Source organism: Acanthochromis polyacanthus, chromosome 8, assembly GCF_021347895.1.
Source record: "Acanthochromis polyacanthus isolate Apoly-LR-REF ecotype Palm Island chromosome 8, KAUST_Apoly_ChrSc, whole genome shotgun sequence".
NCBI lineage: Eukaryota > Metazoa > Chordata > Actinopteri > Pomacentridae > Acanthochromis > Acanthochromis polyacanthus.
In genome coordinates this window covers 21,303,777-21,321,266 of record NC_067120.1, presented here as the reverse complement: position 1 = coordinate 21,321,266, position 17,490 = coordinate 21,303,777, and the positions used below count along the sequence as shown (strand labels likewise).

Genomic DNA, 17,490 nt, shown 5'->3' with positions numbered 1-17,490 from the left:
TACTTCAGTGTTGCAGTCTCTGGGGCTTTTCAGAAAAGGTGTGTATATACTGACAGATCACATGACATGCAGGTGGACTTCATTTCACTAATTATGTGACTTCTGAAGGTAATTGGTTGCACCAGAGCTTTTTAGGGACTTCATAACAAGTTCACTTTTTTATTAATTTTTTATATATATATATATATATATACATTTCTCATTTGACTTCAAAACTGACTATTTTGTGGAGATTCATCAAATAATACTCAGATATTAAAAACAAAAACTATTTAAATTAGAGGTTGCAATGTGACAAAAAAGGTAAAAAGTCAACATGGAGTGAATACTTTTGCAAAGCACTGTACGTAAAAAAAAAACACGTGAACAGAATTCCTCAGTTCATGCTTGTAAACTTTGCTTCTTAAAGACTCCCTTCGTCTCTGTAGTTACACTTGCAGATCCTCAGACGACTGGCGAGCTGTGCTAATCCTGTAAAGCAGAGCTGCCCTTCTCTCAGACCTGCCTGTTTACTGTAAACTGACAGCTGAGATGGAAACGACAGAATTAGACAGAAATAATTTAGGGATCAAATGAGGGCAGAGCCTCAACTTGTGTTCTGTCTTTCTCATGGGGAGAGGACGAGCTGACAGTCAGCATTTGTGCAGCCGTAGTGTATTGAGTAGTGTAGGGGAGCACAATTTTGTTGCATTTCAAGATCAGACTGGACACCCATCAGCAGCTCAGAATACCTCTTGCACATATTACACTAAAAAGACAGCGAGCTAAAGGATTTTGTCACCATTAATACATTTTATCAGTTACATGTTATCATGAATCAGTTGTCATTTCATCCTGGGAACTTGTATCTATTTTTGGCCGTGCAATGTGCAGCATTCATCTGTGCTGTAGAGATTTGTTTTGTTACCCACAAAGCTCCTTCCCTCCCCCATCAGAGCCCCAATTGCCTCTGTGAAGTGGTTGCCATAGCAACCTGCTTGCTCCTCAGCCATATCTGGAAGAAGGAGGAGACGAGCGGAGAAGAGAGGTCTGCAGCACTAAGCTAGCGACATGCTCTGACTACTGTGAGAGACAGAGAGTGAGGGATGAGGAGGAGGAAGTGTGTGAGCATTCAGGACATCAGAACCTTCAACCAAATCCTGGAAGAAAGAGAAACAGATTGCTCATGCCTCGCAACACCTACACTTGACATCTCAGCTGTTCTGCTCCTCAGAACACTGAACGCCTTGTTGTCCTGTCAGCGCCCAGACCAAAACACTGGAAAAACTGTTGTTGTTTCATCACGAGACACGATAAATATCCATTCATTCACAATGGGACAAAGCACTTGTTACAGACTTCCTGCACAGATGACGTCTTCACACTCGCTTCTAAATGAAAGACCAACTCAAGTTCATTTGCACACACAACTACAAATTCATGTAGCATGTTTAGTTGTTCTGGTTGTGTTCCAAGTGTTTCCACCAAACTTCATGTGATAGGGATTGTTTTAACAGCTGAATTTGTGTGTGGTTGTCATTAGTTATGGCAGTACACATGGGATTAAAACTATAGAACCTTTTTGTATGGCAATATGGAAACGTGAAACAGTGTAAATAACTGAAATGTTTTAAAAGATTTCAGACACCGGAGCAATTTAAAAATTTTAATCAAGTTAAGAAATTCTTACATTTTCCAGATTTTTGGTCCTGGCTCTGTTAAATTAGGAACCCTATGTACCACCATTTCCAATATGAAGTCCAAGTATACAGTTTTGTTCTTCGTCTGACCAAACACTGTCACAACCACGCTGATTGCAATCATGCCACTCAAGCTTAGTTACCATGGTTACTTGACATTTGGGCTTCATGTCTGTGCAAAATCTACTTGGAGACCGAAGAATTACACCTAATTCACACTGAAACTCAAAAGAGACCACTCTTTTGACAATCAAGAGACAGAGAAGGACAGGGTACTGTTAAATAGATGATTTCTTTAATAAAAGACGTTACAGTGTGACATTCAGTTATGAGCTCAAATGATATTGCTTCAGTAGCTTACAGTACAGAGCCCAACCCGGCCAGTGTGTGTTATAACGTTAGAATATGACACAAAGGTGTCATCAAACATACAAATCATCTGGAAAACACAAGTCTCTTCAGTCTTAAACTGTTAGTCTACATTCAAATCCACTCGAAATGGTGAAAAGAAACTATGTACACACAATCCACGATGGCGAGTAAAGCACAAATGGATGGCCTACACAAGCACCAGATAATAGACATGACCGATCAACACACAGGAATGGGGGAAGAGAAAGGCTGAGTACAGGACATGCGGCAGGAGGGGACGGAGGTGAGGTAAAGCTGGGTTTGGTGGGCTGAGGTGTGGTTTGGGAGCAGAGCCATAGATACTGCTAGGCCATGCAAGGGTGATCTTTACTTCATTACAACAGCCCCACAATTTGTGCATCCTTATTAAGAAATGTTTGAATTTGAGCTTAGAGCAAGGTTTGAATTTATGAATTTGCCCAAAGCAGGATTCTGGGACTTTGACTGGGTTCAGCCAGATAGCTACATATATTTAGATTATATTATAGAAGGGTATAGTGTGGGGCAGGGAGGGGTGATTAGATAAGTAGTAGTAATAAATGAGGCAATGACATAGATATCTGTAATATCTATGGGCACAGAGCGGGGTGTTTGTGCATGTGTTTGTGCCCAGGGGTTAGTGTGTAGAGATGAGGGACCAGTGTCTACTTGAACTGCTTAAGGGGTGGGGGCACCTTGATGTCCTGGCCTCTCTCAAGTCTCTTCTCACACTCGATTAGGTAGTTGACTCCATCAACCACTGTCTGCACCAGCTGGACCTGAGGGAAGAACACATCACATAATCAGTATCTACCCAGGAAATCATATGAATTGACTCCTAGTGTGGAATTTGGTGAATAAGCTGCAAGAATACTACAGTTACACAGTCTGATCCGCAGCACATCCCAGAATTATTTCTATCTTGTGACAGATGAAGAAACAAATGATTTTATGTATTTCACTCACAATTATTAGATCATCTTATAGGCATTTAGCTATAGTTCAATGTGAGATATATATAGCAGCCCAGTTTTTTTCTTTACTGAATTTTAGTTAATTAAGGAATAAAAACTATTAGTTTATCATTTTGAAGTATCCTCACTTCAATTCTTGTACCTTAAACTTTTGTAGAGCGCTCTGAATATATAGTTATTACATCTTCTCAGATTTGAGAAAATCCTATTCTTTGCTCCAACTCTCCTTACTCCCCTTATCTCTCGTGTCTCCATCCTCATTCTTTAACTTACTGAGCATAAGTTTGGGTGATGGAGGACCAAAGAACACTGAGCAACCCACACTCAGAGTCAGATGGTGTTATGTAAAAGGAAGATGATTAGACTGGTGATCCTCAGACTACACAATATTCACTGCAAATTTGTGCACTCCAGAGTCATCTCTACTCTCCATGTAATCAGAATAAAATATGCTACCACACACACTGACAACAATAGAGAACTGCTCCATTGTACTGAATGACTGTGTCACACAGGCGTGACAGCATGACCAAGGACATAACAAAGACAGATATGTACAGCCTGAACAAGACTACCTCCTCCTCTACTCTCTTTTAACATTCCCTATCTCAAAACATTCATTTTGCAATGGTCTCGTGCTATCTGATACAATACCAGTGTTTCAAGGTGACATATTTAAGATTTACATGACTTTACTTGAGGTATTACTACACTGATAACATGGGGTGGAATTTTTGTTTACTCAGAGAGGCTCTTTTAAAAATAATGCAATGTTTCTTTAAAGCTGTGCTTTCACACATTCATACCAACTACTGACAGGTATTATTGGCTAAGAAACAGTTCCAGTGAAACAGGGTAGCAGAAGAACACTTTGCTCTGTTAATGAAAGGTGCAGAATTTACTTTCACCCTTCATTGTCACTTAGCTCCCACTTCTGTGCTTTTCTAACCAGGTCTCCCTACCTCAGACTGTCCCAGGCGGTCCAGGTTGGAGATGTCGAACACACCGCCCACAGCAGCGGTGTCCACACCACCCGTTCCTCGCTTCTGCAGACGCAGGTTGTCCAGGATCTTACTGAAGCGGGCATCCTGGGAGGCAGGAAAAAGTAGTTTCATAGCGCTTTAATTAGCATATTGCAACATTTTTACTTATTATATTTAGATTTATTCAGTTTATTATAGGTATCTATATGTGTCTTTCAGATATGCTGAATTCATAAATATATTTACCAACATTTAATAAATAAAAATCTAATAAACAGCGTATTTCCAAGTGAACATGGACCTGAACAGGTCAGCAGTCTATCACAGGGCTTCATATAGAGACAAACAAGCACACACTCACATTCACACCTATGGTGATTAGCAATTATTAGTTTCCATCAACCTTAAATGTGGGAGGATGGCAGGAGAAAATCCACACATGTACAGGAAGAACATAAAAACTGTACATGTTCTCAGGCTCAGGCCAGGACATGAACTGGAGATTTTTGAGCTGCAAGGCAGCGGTGCTGAGCTACTGTGCAGCCCAGTCCACAAATATGCTGAGGTTAACTGGTAACTCTAAATTGTCTGTAGCTGTGAATGTGATTGTCTGTCTGTATATGTAGCCCAGTGTCCCCTGCCTTCACCGTAACTCAGCTGGGACAGACTCCAGCCCCCCTGCAACCCTAATGAGGGGTAAGCGGTGTATAGATAATGGATGGATTATGCCACAAAACTGTAGACTTTAAGCCTGAAGACAATACAAGCCTGTCAGTTTTCATTTTACACTGATGCCAATATTTCTATTTAAAGCCTTTATCGGCCTAACTGATGATGATGCCAATATTATTGCTCATCCCTAATACAGGGTGGCACAAAAAAACGGGAACTTTTTAACAATCCAATAAAACCAAGAGTGATAGAAGAAATATTTTATTCATAGTAACTGAAACCTTAAAACATGCCATTTAAGCAACAGTGATGGAATTTTCATATTTTAAAAATTACTTCCTGTAGATGGCGTCCTCCTGTACAAATGCATTCTTGAAATCTACCTGGGGCTATCTTAAGAGTAAAGTGTACACGACTCGACCAAGAACTCTGGATGAGTTAAAACAGAATTCAGGATGAAATTCACAGAATCCCAGCTGACATGTTGCAGCGGTCAATGAGGAACTCAACAGCAGATTTCAAGAATGCATTCGTACAGGAGGACGCCATCTACAGGAAGTAATTTTTAAAAAATGAAAATTCCATCATTGTTTCTAAAATGGCTTGTTTTAAGGTTTCAATTACTATGAATGAAATATTTTTCTTCCATCACTCTTGGTTTTATTGGATTGTTAAAAAGTTCCCTTTTTTTGTGTCACCCTGTATTTAGTAGAACAGATGCAATGAAAAGACAAATATTTGTCATCCTCTAATAGCAATATACAGTGTAAATATTGTAGTTCAAATTTTGCTAGTTTTATTGCAGTTGTTGTGTTACCTTGCTCAGCAGGGGCAGTTTAACGTGGACTCCGGCCCTGAGTCCTGTGCCCAGGTTGGAGGGACATGTGAGAATGTAACCAAGCCTCTCATTCCACATGAACTCCCAACCTTTCTCCTGGATGAGATGCTCCACCTAAGAGGGATCAAATCAATCACAGTAAACAGTTAAGAGCATTTCATTATTTATACTTGATGGCTGACGAGTACAGAATGAGGACTTGTTCACTTGTAGGACTGTTAAATCAACTCTGGAGGGAGTAGAATGATACAAAAATCAAGGCTGATGTAGCACTAAAGAGTGTTGTTCAGGGTTGTCACACTGTCAGCGTGCAACAGTGCAGCACCAGATGTTGCACTGCTTGTTCTTTGCTCTTTCTCCAATAGGAAACTTAGACTGCTTGGATAAATAGTTTATGTTTGCATGGCCATGTTTGGACAGAGTGCTTTTATGCGTCTGCCCACATGCTGTATTTTGGAGGTAGGATGAAGACTAGTGTAAGCAGTCTTTTTGCTTGTACAAGCATTCTCTGTAGAAATGCTTTTAGATGTTATTAATGCCTTCTATTTCTCCCCCTCCTCCTCTATAAGCAGCAGTCCAACAATCTGCTATTATCAAATCTAAGATCCACTGTCTTTATTCAATCATAAAAGCTGCACGTCAGACTGCACTTCAGACTGTCTGGCTGTAACTCCTTACGCTCCATACTTGTGTGTTAAAACCAGTCAGATTTGTACACGCAAGTGAAAAATTTAACTTTCTCCTCAATCACACCAATTCTTTCTTTAGTGTTTTATGTTGATGTTAACCAATCTTAAAAAAATCCCCTCACATACCTCTTTGAGGCCTCTGCAAAACCTCTCAAAAACTCTCTTCATGTTGCCTCCTTTCTCCATGGAGATGACCCTGGTGTGATCCTCCTCATTGATCCAAATAAGGAATGTCTTCTCGTTGTTGTGCCTGCACAGAGGGAGGGTATTTTGAGTTATACTATCATGACCTCTGTGAGTTTAGGTTGTCTGTCTTCTGTATTTGTACCATCACAGATATGAAGAAGTGCTGGAAAAAGCTGCATCCCTGGGAAGGGTCATTTATGTTGATGCAGCAACCAGGACAACCTGAACAGAGAGCTGATACCCCTCACTTATGCCTTATCTTATTTATGTTTAACTTTATGCATGTAACGCTTCGGCTCCAGCACCCCCCGCGACCCTAGTGAGGATAAAGCGGTGTATGGAGAATGGATGGATGGATGGATGGATGGATGGATGGATGGATGGATGGATGGATGGATGGATGGATAACAACGCTTGTTTCTGTTTTGGGTCATTTACTGTTGTGCTGTCAGGACCTTGTAATGTGATACTGATTTATGACATACTTCATTAAACAGATAACAGAAAGGAAAATCTGATGAAAATCTCACTACTTGAGTTTGTCTGCAATGTAGAGAGCAAGCTTAAAGTTCTTAGAGGAAAAATATATGTAATGAAGTGTTTATTTGTTTTACAGTTTTTTCTCTTGGAAATCTAGGAACCAAACTGCTCCATCTGTCTATGCATTGGTCCAGGATTATGGTCCAGGCTAAAGATTCTTAAAAACTGGAATATGGACACTGATGGTCTCCAGAGGATGATTTTAATGAAGAAATGCTCTAGTTTTTCATGAACAGGGCTATAACCAGGTCAGAATTTCCACCTATCCCACACTTCAGTTCAAGAAAAGATACTTAGAAAAGAATCCGGTTCTCACAAAAAAAGAACATGTAACGGGATTTATTACAGGGTTGTTGATGCTCTGAAGTGTTTTAAAGCGGTAAGCTGCCACTAAGAATTCAAGCTATAAATACAATACTTCAAAATCTGAAAAGCAAAGTCATATTTAGTGCACACAATCATGCTCCCAGAGAAAGTGTGCACTGAACTGATAACACTCCTGTCAAAAGTGGCATTGTGTTAACTTTTTACACACGATGTTTCAAAGTTTAAAATCCAAACACAAAGCCACTCCTAGTGGGTACAGAGGGGTTTTTTGTTCATGCTGACCTCCTTAATATTCACTTTTTAAGACGTATCAACCTTATGGTGATACTGTTCTTTAGTGAGGCTCTCGTTTTTCCAAACAGATTTTTCTACCTGGCTTGCTAACTTGAAGCTAACTTCTAACTAACCTCACCTTTGTAAATCCTCTTTTCACTGGTGCATGGATTCTACCCTGAAGTATACCACCTGAGAGAACAGCTACACTAGTTGTACTTTTAACCTTCAATGGTGCCTCACTGAACAAGGAAGCAATCATGAAAAGGTTCACATGGTGTGTTAGCTTGTAGGATCTGAAGGTGCCTTTGGATGAAGAAATGGTTCATATGTCACATGTGGCTCAGATTAAACAAGGGGTTCTTGCACATTTAATAAAGGTGGAGACAGCAGATTGGCCAACAGATAGTGGAGTATGAGGGAAAATACAGTAGTGTACTACAGAAGGAACACAAGGAAAAATGAAGGAGGAGTAAGAAAAAAAAGGGATGTTAGAGGGGGAAAGGGAATCATTAGTAAAATGAAAGAAAGTAGAGCAGAGAATAAGGGCAGTGAAAAAACGTAAGAAGAGAGGGGGAGTGAGAGCCTAAGAAAGAGAAAGCTGCCAGTACACCTGAAAGAAGAGCTGATGGAGGGATGAAGTGAAGGTGAATTATTAAGGAGAGGAGAGGCTGGCTGATACGCTGGCAGAGGGAGCGAGGAGGGAGGCTGGTGATTGATTTTGGCTGGCTGACACGTAGCATTGGGTTATTCCTGGGCACATGCTGAAACTCAATGCTAAGGGAGCATTGTCCGCATTGCTAATACACCTCCTCCACAGCTCACCAACACAGAAATGACTTCACACGTCCAACCATGCCACGGTAAAGCTCAAGATTTTTTGTAAATTAAGAGATTTATTTTATTAACTGTTAAATATGAAACAGGCAGTGAAGCACTGATGGAGTGGTCCTATTTGAGACAAAGGGAAGATTAAGGCCCTCCATTACCAGTTTCACACAATGGAGGAAAATGTTAATTAAAATTTCAAGTGGATGGAACTAAATATGAATGTGTAAAAATGTTGGAACTGTCTCAGAAAGAAAAATGAAAGACAAATTTTAAAAAATCGAATGAAAATAAAGTACTAATCTGAAACTTACAATGCGCCACCAACAGCATCTAAAAAATGGCAAAAAGATGAAAACACTGCAGAAATTATTATTTTTTCTTTCTTTGAAGGATAGGTTCTGGTAGGCTGCTAATGTTACCGTGAAATACAAAAATGCACTAAGTGTCATTGTCAGAAACAGAGAGAAGAGCGTAGACAAAAAGCAAACAAACAAGCCTGTCTGATTTGTTTAATAAAAATATTCTGTACTGAGCTCAAAATGTTCTGCCCTGCCTTCAGGCTCATGCGATTGCTAGAAATACTAATTTGTTTCCAGTGTAAACAGATCACTAAAAAAACACGCTGGCACCTTTTTAAAGTTTTGCATTATTTTTCCATTGTCGAAGCATGTAAGATCTGGATGTTTTTAATGTAGTTTTCGTAAATATTCTTTTGTCTTCTCTGAAATTGTATTGTTATGTGCTGTTGTCATTGTTTCTTTCATGTTCATCTGTCTGGCCTAAATGGTTTTTAAATACTGGATTAAACTGGACATATTTTTTCAAGTATGTTCTTAAACAACAGTGAGGCTCCTATTTGAAGCGTGAGGATATATTTTCCCTTCTGTACTCATTTATTCCACACATCAATCCTCAGACCTCTTCTTTCCAATCTGCACATACCCACTACCGGCATCATAATGAGGAAATGAAATGTACAGTATCTAATCATCCACATGCTCATAACACATACTAGCAAATTTAATAAAATAAGTACTCTAGAAGGCTCTATTCCACAGAAAAGGAAAATGTTGGCACTGTCACTGTCTTTAAATTACAGTGAAAACACAGAGACCCTTATTGAGATATTTAGGATCATCATCCAAAATGCAGGAACCATTAAATGAATAATGCCAAAAATAAGTTTTGTTTACCAGCCAGAAACTTAGTTTCTAACTTACTTTCCACTTACCAAATACCACGGGCATCTGGCCAGTCACGAGCCATGCCAGCACACGTCAGGAGCGGGGACACAGGCTTGTCAAACAGGAAGTGGTCCTATTGTAAATATAGAAAACAAATGTTTTATACAGTATTTGTTAAGTAGGCAAACTCATTGAGATCAAGACCTGAGAAAAACGTACAAAGTAGCAAAACGATGAATCAGCCTTCACACGCACACAGTTAACAGCAGCACAGAATACACTACATTAATTTCCTGGAGAACGTGCCCTGACCATGACCACTACTTGCCAAACCCTAAACCTTACCCTATCCTTACAGCAAGTGTTCTTACTAAAATGCTTAGTAGTAAAATGCAGCGTATGGGGAGACAGAAACAAGTGGGTGAGACTTTAGAATGCAATAATCTGGTCAATCTTTCTCATTGTGAGGAGAAAAATGCAGTCAGCTACAACACACCCTTTTTTGTTGCAAGTGATAAAACTAATTGTAACCACAGTCACAGTAACCTAAGTGCATTTTATCCAAAGAAGTCCACATCACCGTGAGTGACCAATGTGTATCATGATCATCCCATCTTTTCTTCATTACAACTGAAAGAAATTCTTCCTTACAGAATTATAGAAACTATTATTGATTTTTCCTCTGCAATTCCTTTTGGAAAACAAGTTAAGCACTAAAAAGAGGAGCATTCCTCTATCACTCACATCAATGAGCTGTTGCTGCTCCTTTTCTGTCATCTGGGTGAGACTGTAGTACTTCCCAGTCAGGTCACCCTTCAGGCCAGCGAGGGCGTCAACCACCACCCTCTCCACCTCCCTGCGTTCTGCCCGAGTGCAGGCCGGGGGCAGGCTCAGTCCTCGGATACTGCGGCCCGTCCTCACCCTGGAGGACAGCACATAACGCTCATCAAATTGGCCCGACTGGATCTGAAACAGAGACAGGCAGGCAAATGTTTCCACTCTACATTCTAAAATTGAAAGAGGTTATCTTGCAGGTGAGGTTTTTCCACCTTTTAGGTAAATTACACCTCAGGAGGGATTAAAATAGGCTGGTAAAAAAGATAACACAAAAATGACAGAGGAGGGAGAGCTACTGTGTTACTTGTTTAGATAAGTAAAGTGTGAGTGTGTCTGTTGACTTATAACATCTGGAGTAAAATATGTAGCGGTTTATCTGTTGGATGTTGGTGTACAATATTTTTACTTCACTGCAGCAGATCACTAATCCAAAGAGTAAAACTCTTCTCCAACAAGACAACCTGTGTTGTCAGTGTGAGCGTTACCTTGCTGGCGTCCAGGTCAGTGGGGTGCCTCATGTTGCGGGGGTCATAGCCGTTGTGCCTCTCTTTGATGACAGGGTCCAGCAGATCTGCAAATACCTGAGAAACACCCACAATTAAAGAATAAACAAATATACGACTTGCGATTTCAGTTTTTCACTTTTCAATAAAATTGCAAACAATAAAAAAAAAAATATATATATATATATGCTTTTATTCTATCACTGCGTATAGACTGATGGACAAAGAAATTATATTCAATCCATTTAACACTTAATCTACAACACAAAAAGTGAGGCAGTTTGGATATTTTCTGAAGCAAATGTTTCCTGACCTGACCTTAATCCATTATCACAATTCTTTTGACATTTTTTGACTATAAGTCAGTTGCAGCAGTACGATAAGCAACAGAAACAATCACAAATGTCAACAGCAGTGGGTATTAGAGACTGATACTTGCATTACATTTTAGATCATAAACAAAGGAAATGTGCTGCAGTGCAGCTCAGACATTTAGAAGTGATGTAAATGCTTGAGCCTTGACCTGTGTCTGCATCCCTAACCCTGACACATACTTTTTCTCTTGATTCATAGCTACTCTCAGACTAAAACATACAGTGACCTCTGTCAGAGATCCAAGATATGTATGAGGCCCTCTAAATGAAGTAGGCAATTAAAATGGAAATTTAGTTGGATCCTCATTACAGCTAGATATTGAGACATCCCAAAAGAGGTGTCCTAGCTTAAAACCCCGCCTGTCTGAGGCTGTAATACTCCTTCCTCTGAAACAGGACAGGGAGGAGCAGTTACAAAATTCTTTCATATTGTCGTTAGGGTGAAAATATGAGTAATTTCAGAATTTTTCTGAGGTTTAAATCATTGTTGAAACTGTGCTGGCAGTATTAGAAAGTTGGAGACACTGGAACACAACTTTACACTTTTATTTACTGTAATTTTTATTGCAAACTCCACAAGGGGCCAGGGGAGGCTGTGGACCACCACGGCTTTTGTTTAATATGCAAAGAGACGTACCACCTCCTTGTTTTCATTCTACATTGAGGACCTCATACGTGTATGTTTGAAAAGGCGCAATGTCTGACCTCATAAGACTCCTCATCTCCTGCCACCAAGCCAACAGTCTTGATGAAGGGGTGTCCAGGGTTGTCCACGCCCGTCTGGATGGCTTGGTCCAGTGTGAAACCGTTGGGTGTGGCCTTATCACACAACTTGGCATAGATTGCAGGTGTCAGGCTACTGGCCATGCAGTTGTTGTGTTTGCGCAGGTCAGGGTACTCCGCACTGCACAAATATAAAAGCATGATAATATTTGATTGCATCTTTCAGAGAGGAAATGTTTTAGCAGTGTAGGCACAGGTTAACTAAGGAGCTTTCAATTATGGAGCTTTGCCCTTGGAACAGGTGTAGAATGTGTGATACACTCCTGGAAATCTCCACAAGAAACGTATACAGTTATAAGCAGCTTAAACCTGTGACCCTCTGTCAAAAACACATTCTATCGCAAACCCTATTACCAACTTAAAGACAGATGATGTAAGACAAACAGGGATGTGAGGCTGCTACTCTCAAAAATGGCCCGCATACTGACAGACAGTACAGTGACTGTACTGTGTTAAATCAATGTGTAAATCTTGATGAAATTCCTTTAAATGCTATTAGTTTGAAGGTAAAATTGCATGCAAATATTTTAAGTTAAAACACTCACAAATAACCAAAGAAATTAAGACAATGTAAAGAAATAATGTATCAAAGATGTTTATGTTTTGTGTTGCAGAGATATCTACTGAAGTTGGCAGGCTAACCAGCTATCCCCTAAATGTTTCACTTATAATATCACTTTGGACAAGACATGCAACATTTTACCAGCAACAACATTGACATTGGTGATTTAGGCTTAAAATGAAATAACTGACATGTAGCATGCTTTACATGTAGGTTGAAGTAGTTGTTTTTTTGCCCAGTGAATGTGTACCTTTGAAAAGCATTATGTTTACTGTCTGAAAACACGAGGGTACGCATAAGAAGATGCTAAGACTGATGCTAAGATTGCTGAAGACTTGATGTCTTCAGCAATATTAGATGGAAAAAATATGTATACATCTTGGTACTGGCAATCAACCAAAATGTCAGACATCTGGAAGGAAAATCAATTTCGTGCATCCCTATTGTGTGTCTCCAACAGGTGATAGTAAGTCATTGTAGTGTCCACTCTGCCATCAGTGCAACGTGAGAGGAGGGAGGTCTAGCACTGCCCAGAGGGCAAATGTTGACCCTTCAACAAATTATGTTAAAAGTACTACCGGCAAAGAAAAGAAGTGACAGAAATAGAGGAAAAACAAGAAGCAACATCGGTGTTGCTTTCCACTACTGGAGACAGCTTTTGGCAGTTAAAGGAAAGAAGTTTCATGCTGAACTTGTAACTACTTGTAAACTACTATGTATGTAAATTGGCTTTGTAGCTATTCCTTATAAGGGTAGCTAATTGTATAACATTACCGACAGTATGTTTGCTAAGTTTGCTATTTGTTGATACAGGGTTTATGAAACTAGCTCAGTTAGCAAATTGTGTCTACGGTATCGCCTCAAAGCAAAACATGTTGCTGTTAGCACCTGAGCTAATGTTAGCTACGACAGTCATGATAGCGGTTAACGGTGTAACCATCTCACAATAGACAATTTATTTGAAATAAAAAACACTTTGCTTATTGTGTCAAATATTGCTATTTGACAAACATGCAAATAATCATGATTAATTACAAAGTCTCTAACTAATTAGATACAAAATATTTAATTGTGTTTCACCACTAATAAATATGGGTCTGTGGCCTCCTGAGGCACAAAATGGAATTATATTTTATACTAAAACAGTTACATATAGCTCCTTTAATGCTGTTACCAAATACAGAATTGGATTTTTGCTATTACAGTAAAAAAAATAATGCTGCTAAATTAGAAAAATTAATCTAAAGGGTATTAACATCTATCTGGAAATTAGTATTTGGGCATTCAGGAAGTCCTGGACAGAACCTAAAGGAAAGTGCTGTTTAGGCTGGCTTTCATCCAACCAGTCTTCTGCCTTCAGGCCAAGGAAGGAAAGAAATTCTGTTTAGCCTGTCAAAGACTAAAACTGCAAAAGTAGCAGAGATTAAGTAGCTTATGTGCCTCTGTTTCCTGTTTGCTGTCAAAAGATAGGGCAGACTTAGGCATTTAAACTTAAAACTGCTATCAGAACAGTTTCACAAAGCATTATTTCATATCTTTGCTATGGATTGACACTCACCAAAGTCTCTTTTTCTTGGCTTAAACTATCTATTTCCATTGTGAACAAAGACGTTGCATTCTTGCCTTATTTGTACTTTTACTTACTACACGGACTAAATTCGTCTTTCTTCCACATGAATTAGGCATGACATTTGTTAACAGTTGATAATCAGGCTTTATTTAACATTATCTGTGTCTGCTATAATGATGTTGTCTTTTGTTGTGGTCCTTTGGCAGAAAAAGCCGGGAGACAGATTACAGGAAATGAAGGAGAGCAAAACAAGGCCGCAGCCCCTGGTGGTGCAACAATTCTAAAACCACAAGGGCACTGCAATAACCTTTCCACAATCAGAAAAAAGCACAAAGGTAGGCACTGACAAAATGCAAAGTGTATCATCACATTAAATGTGCTTATATAAATAGTGTATACCACAGTTTTCACAAGGTTTTAATGGGGAACACACTGCTTGTTTAGAGTTCTAGGGCGCATTTGTATTAAAGACAGACAGATGGATCAGCTCTATAGTCAGTGCTGAACTGTCATGCAGGATGATGGATACTGATGGAGGTCTTTTAACCAATATTGCAATTGTTATCAATAAAAAATAAGCATGCTGGTGTCATATTTTTCTATAGAGATTCTCTGGGTTGCAGGTGTGACCAATGGATGATGGTTACATAACACTGGGAAGGGTTATATATCTGAGCAGCAGATAACGTTGGACTAATCTACATTTATATGCCGCTTTGTAATGCAAGCAGTCAGGCGTGTCGTGGGACACGTACACAGCCCTCCTCAGCTCCTCGGTGTCTTTAAACCACCCATACTGTGCCTATGTACCATCATATAGCATGATAACCCACGCAAGTTCTGGGTCCGGACCAACTGTTATGTGTCTGGAGTCAGGTTCACATGACTCACTTACAGCTTATTCTGCAGATAATTACAGATCTGTCATGTATCTGAGCTTAAAGACGCATTATCTTATCACATCAGCTTGTATTTTAAGGTTGTATAATCTGCCATACGTTCTCTCTGGGGTTGTGCCTTAAATTTGGTGGCTTTTATTGAAAAAAAAAGATCCATGTCTCACACAGCTGCTTGTCCAGCATCACCAGAGAAGATGCTACTCAACATGACATTGGACAGAGTTACAGTTTGGTGTGTTAGAAGTTAGCTCGACCGTTTACATTTGGTCGTAACATGGCGCCGAGCAGATATTAACACTCCCGCTGTGTGAATTGCTGTGATATGACATTAAAATGGGCATTGCTATAGATAAGCTGTGCATTTCTCAATAACACACTTCAGTAATAACTGGTTTAATTTTCGTTTTCTATTATGCTGAAGGACCTGTGAGCGTTTTGCCAGCTAGCCGTTAAGTAGCCGTTATTTTCACATCCTCCTCCATCATTAGCTTAAATTGCACATAAAACATTACCCAGATTTGTAATGCTACTGAGACTTTGTGGGGATGTCGTGACATTATCTGGACTGAAATATTTTAAATATGTCTTAATTATTCAGTATAATTGTGTATGGAGTGTTATTAAAGCCGGACACACGGACGGGTGGGGTAACATTACCTGGCGGGGTACCTCCTGCGGACGGGCGACCCGGCGCTGACATGATCCCGGTGCAGCAGAAATCCAACCGTGGCGGAGCCTCCCACCAACGACAGGATCCCGATGTTTCGTTTGGAGGAAAGGATGCGTGAGAAGCTGCTTGCCATCTTTATTTTTCTTTGTAGCTGAATGTCAAAATAGGTCCACGGTCGCAGGGAGGGAGGAACAGGTGTACGGGAGCGTTGGTGATGAAGTGCAGTGCTGGAATGAGTAGGTGACGGTTAACGGGGAGCGACGTCAAGCTAGATGGAGACACGCAAGAGCAGGATGTAGCTGCGCCTTCAAAATAAAATGTCAAGCTGAAGCCAATTTCGTGAGTGACTAGAAGATAATTTTTTTACTGATTTTCACCCTCAATTCTGGCTCTGTACTCATCACCGATCTTGTCTTTGAATCCACACACATATTCATAAAACCTGCTGTTATATTTGCATTCTACAGGCATCATAAATTAACACTTAAATCCAAAAGCTGACAATGCATGGAGACACAGATCTGCAGCAGTAAGTAAAATTAATCCCAACGTTGGAACAAATAATCATCATTTAGGTCTGTAGTATCAGATTAACTATCTGAAAAGCTGTTATTGTTATTATCCTTCTTTTCCATTTTCTTATTAATTTTACTATCATTATGACTAATGATTTGCATTATTATTATTATTTTTACTTTTTTACAGCATGATGCAACATTTGATTTCAATCAAAGGACAACAAGACAGACAGAATAATGTTCCTCTTTGTACAGTATATTTGTCTTGTACAGTTTGATCACAGATTTAATCTTAACAAATACCTAAAGAGCAGTGATAAAATTATGATTGTGCATCTAGATGCATCTAATCACATTTAAAGGAGCAGGTATTCACATTATATTTAATTAATGTTTTTTTTCTTTTCAAACCATTTCCACTTCAACACTACAAACTGCCCATAGAGTGACCACTGAAGGTGACTTATTCCGTGTGCAGGAAGTCACGGTGCTTATTTTGGCTATCTTGACAGTAGTGCTGTGTGAATACTAAAGGACTCCAGTGAACAGAGCTGCAGCACTGAATCATACCGAGCAAAGGGGCTACTACACACCCCAAACACACTGTGCAGTCACATTTTTCACAACTACACACATATGAACACAAGCAAGCGTTACTTCTGTATTCAGATCACAATGTTAATCCAGTTATTCATAAAAACTGCTGAAACTTCCTCATGATGATGAGTCATGGCTGATAAAGGAAAATTAAGGCCAGTGACTTTGCTTTGTTCAGTTACACATTGCTTATCACTAAAGGTAACTCAAAGCAGGTTAACTTTGATCTCTGTGCAGACTAGTAAAAAGACTGTCTCAGTAGACTGGTTTAATTACTCTTTGCCACATGTTTGACACAGATTTTAGCTTTGCATTTGCCGGGTTGGTAAAATCTGTTTTTGCAACAGACAGTAAATTGATCTCACATCTGCTTAAAAACAATGGCAACAATTAAGGTGCACCTAACAGTAACTCAAACAAAGCCAAACACTTCTGTGCAGACTGTTCAGTTTACAGTCACTTGTTATCAGACAGAGGCCATACTGTTTTATATCCCAGGCCTGAGCTCCTTAAGGAAGATAATTCAGTAATCTGTGGATTATAGATGAAATAGTTGGCATACAGTACTTGGATCAAAGTTCACATTGCTTTCTTGCAGGGAAGGGAATTAG

The 17,490-nt window shown here is 39.6% G+C and overlaps 1 protein-coding gene across 1 annotated transcript; it reads right to left on the bottom strand.

Annotated features, from left to right (window-relative positions):
- Positions 1–1,952: 1,952 nt before the first annotated feature.
- ckmt1 (creatine kinase, mitochondrial 1) lies at positions 1,953–16,036 on the bottom strand. Its single transcript, XM_022211767.2, has 9 exons — positions 15,752–16,036; positions 11,986–12,184; positions 10,889–10,984; positions 10,311–10,532; positions 9,614–9,699; positions 6,352–6,475; positions 5,516–5,650; positions 4,006–4,131; positions 1,953–2,848 (listed from the first exon to the last, which is right to left on the bottom strand). Exons 1-9 carry the CDS (start codon positions 15,895–15,897, stop codon positions 2,735–2,737), a joined length of 1,248 nt encoding a protein of 415 aa, XP_022067459.1. The 5' UTR covers positions 15,898–16,036; the 3' UTR covers positions 1,953–2,734.
- Between the last annotated feature and the right edge of the window lie 1,454 nt (positions 16,037–17,490).

Coding starts and splice junctions, on each gene's coding strand:
- ckmt1 (XM_022211767.2), bottom strand. CDS start 15,897: ATGGCAAGCAGCTTCTCACGCATCCTTTCCTCCAAACGAAACATCGGG. Junction 10,985..11,985: donor GAGATGAGGAGTCTTATGAG/GTCAGACATTGC, acceptor GGTGTTTCTCAG/GTATTTGCAGATCTGCTGGA. Junction 10,533..10,888: donor CTGACCTGGACGCCAGCAAG/GTAACGCTCACA, acceptor TCTCTGTTTCAG/ATCCAGTCGGGCCAATTTGA.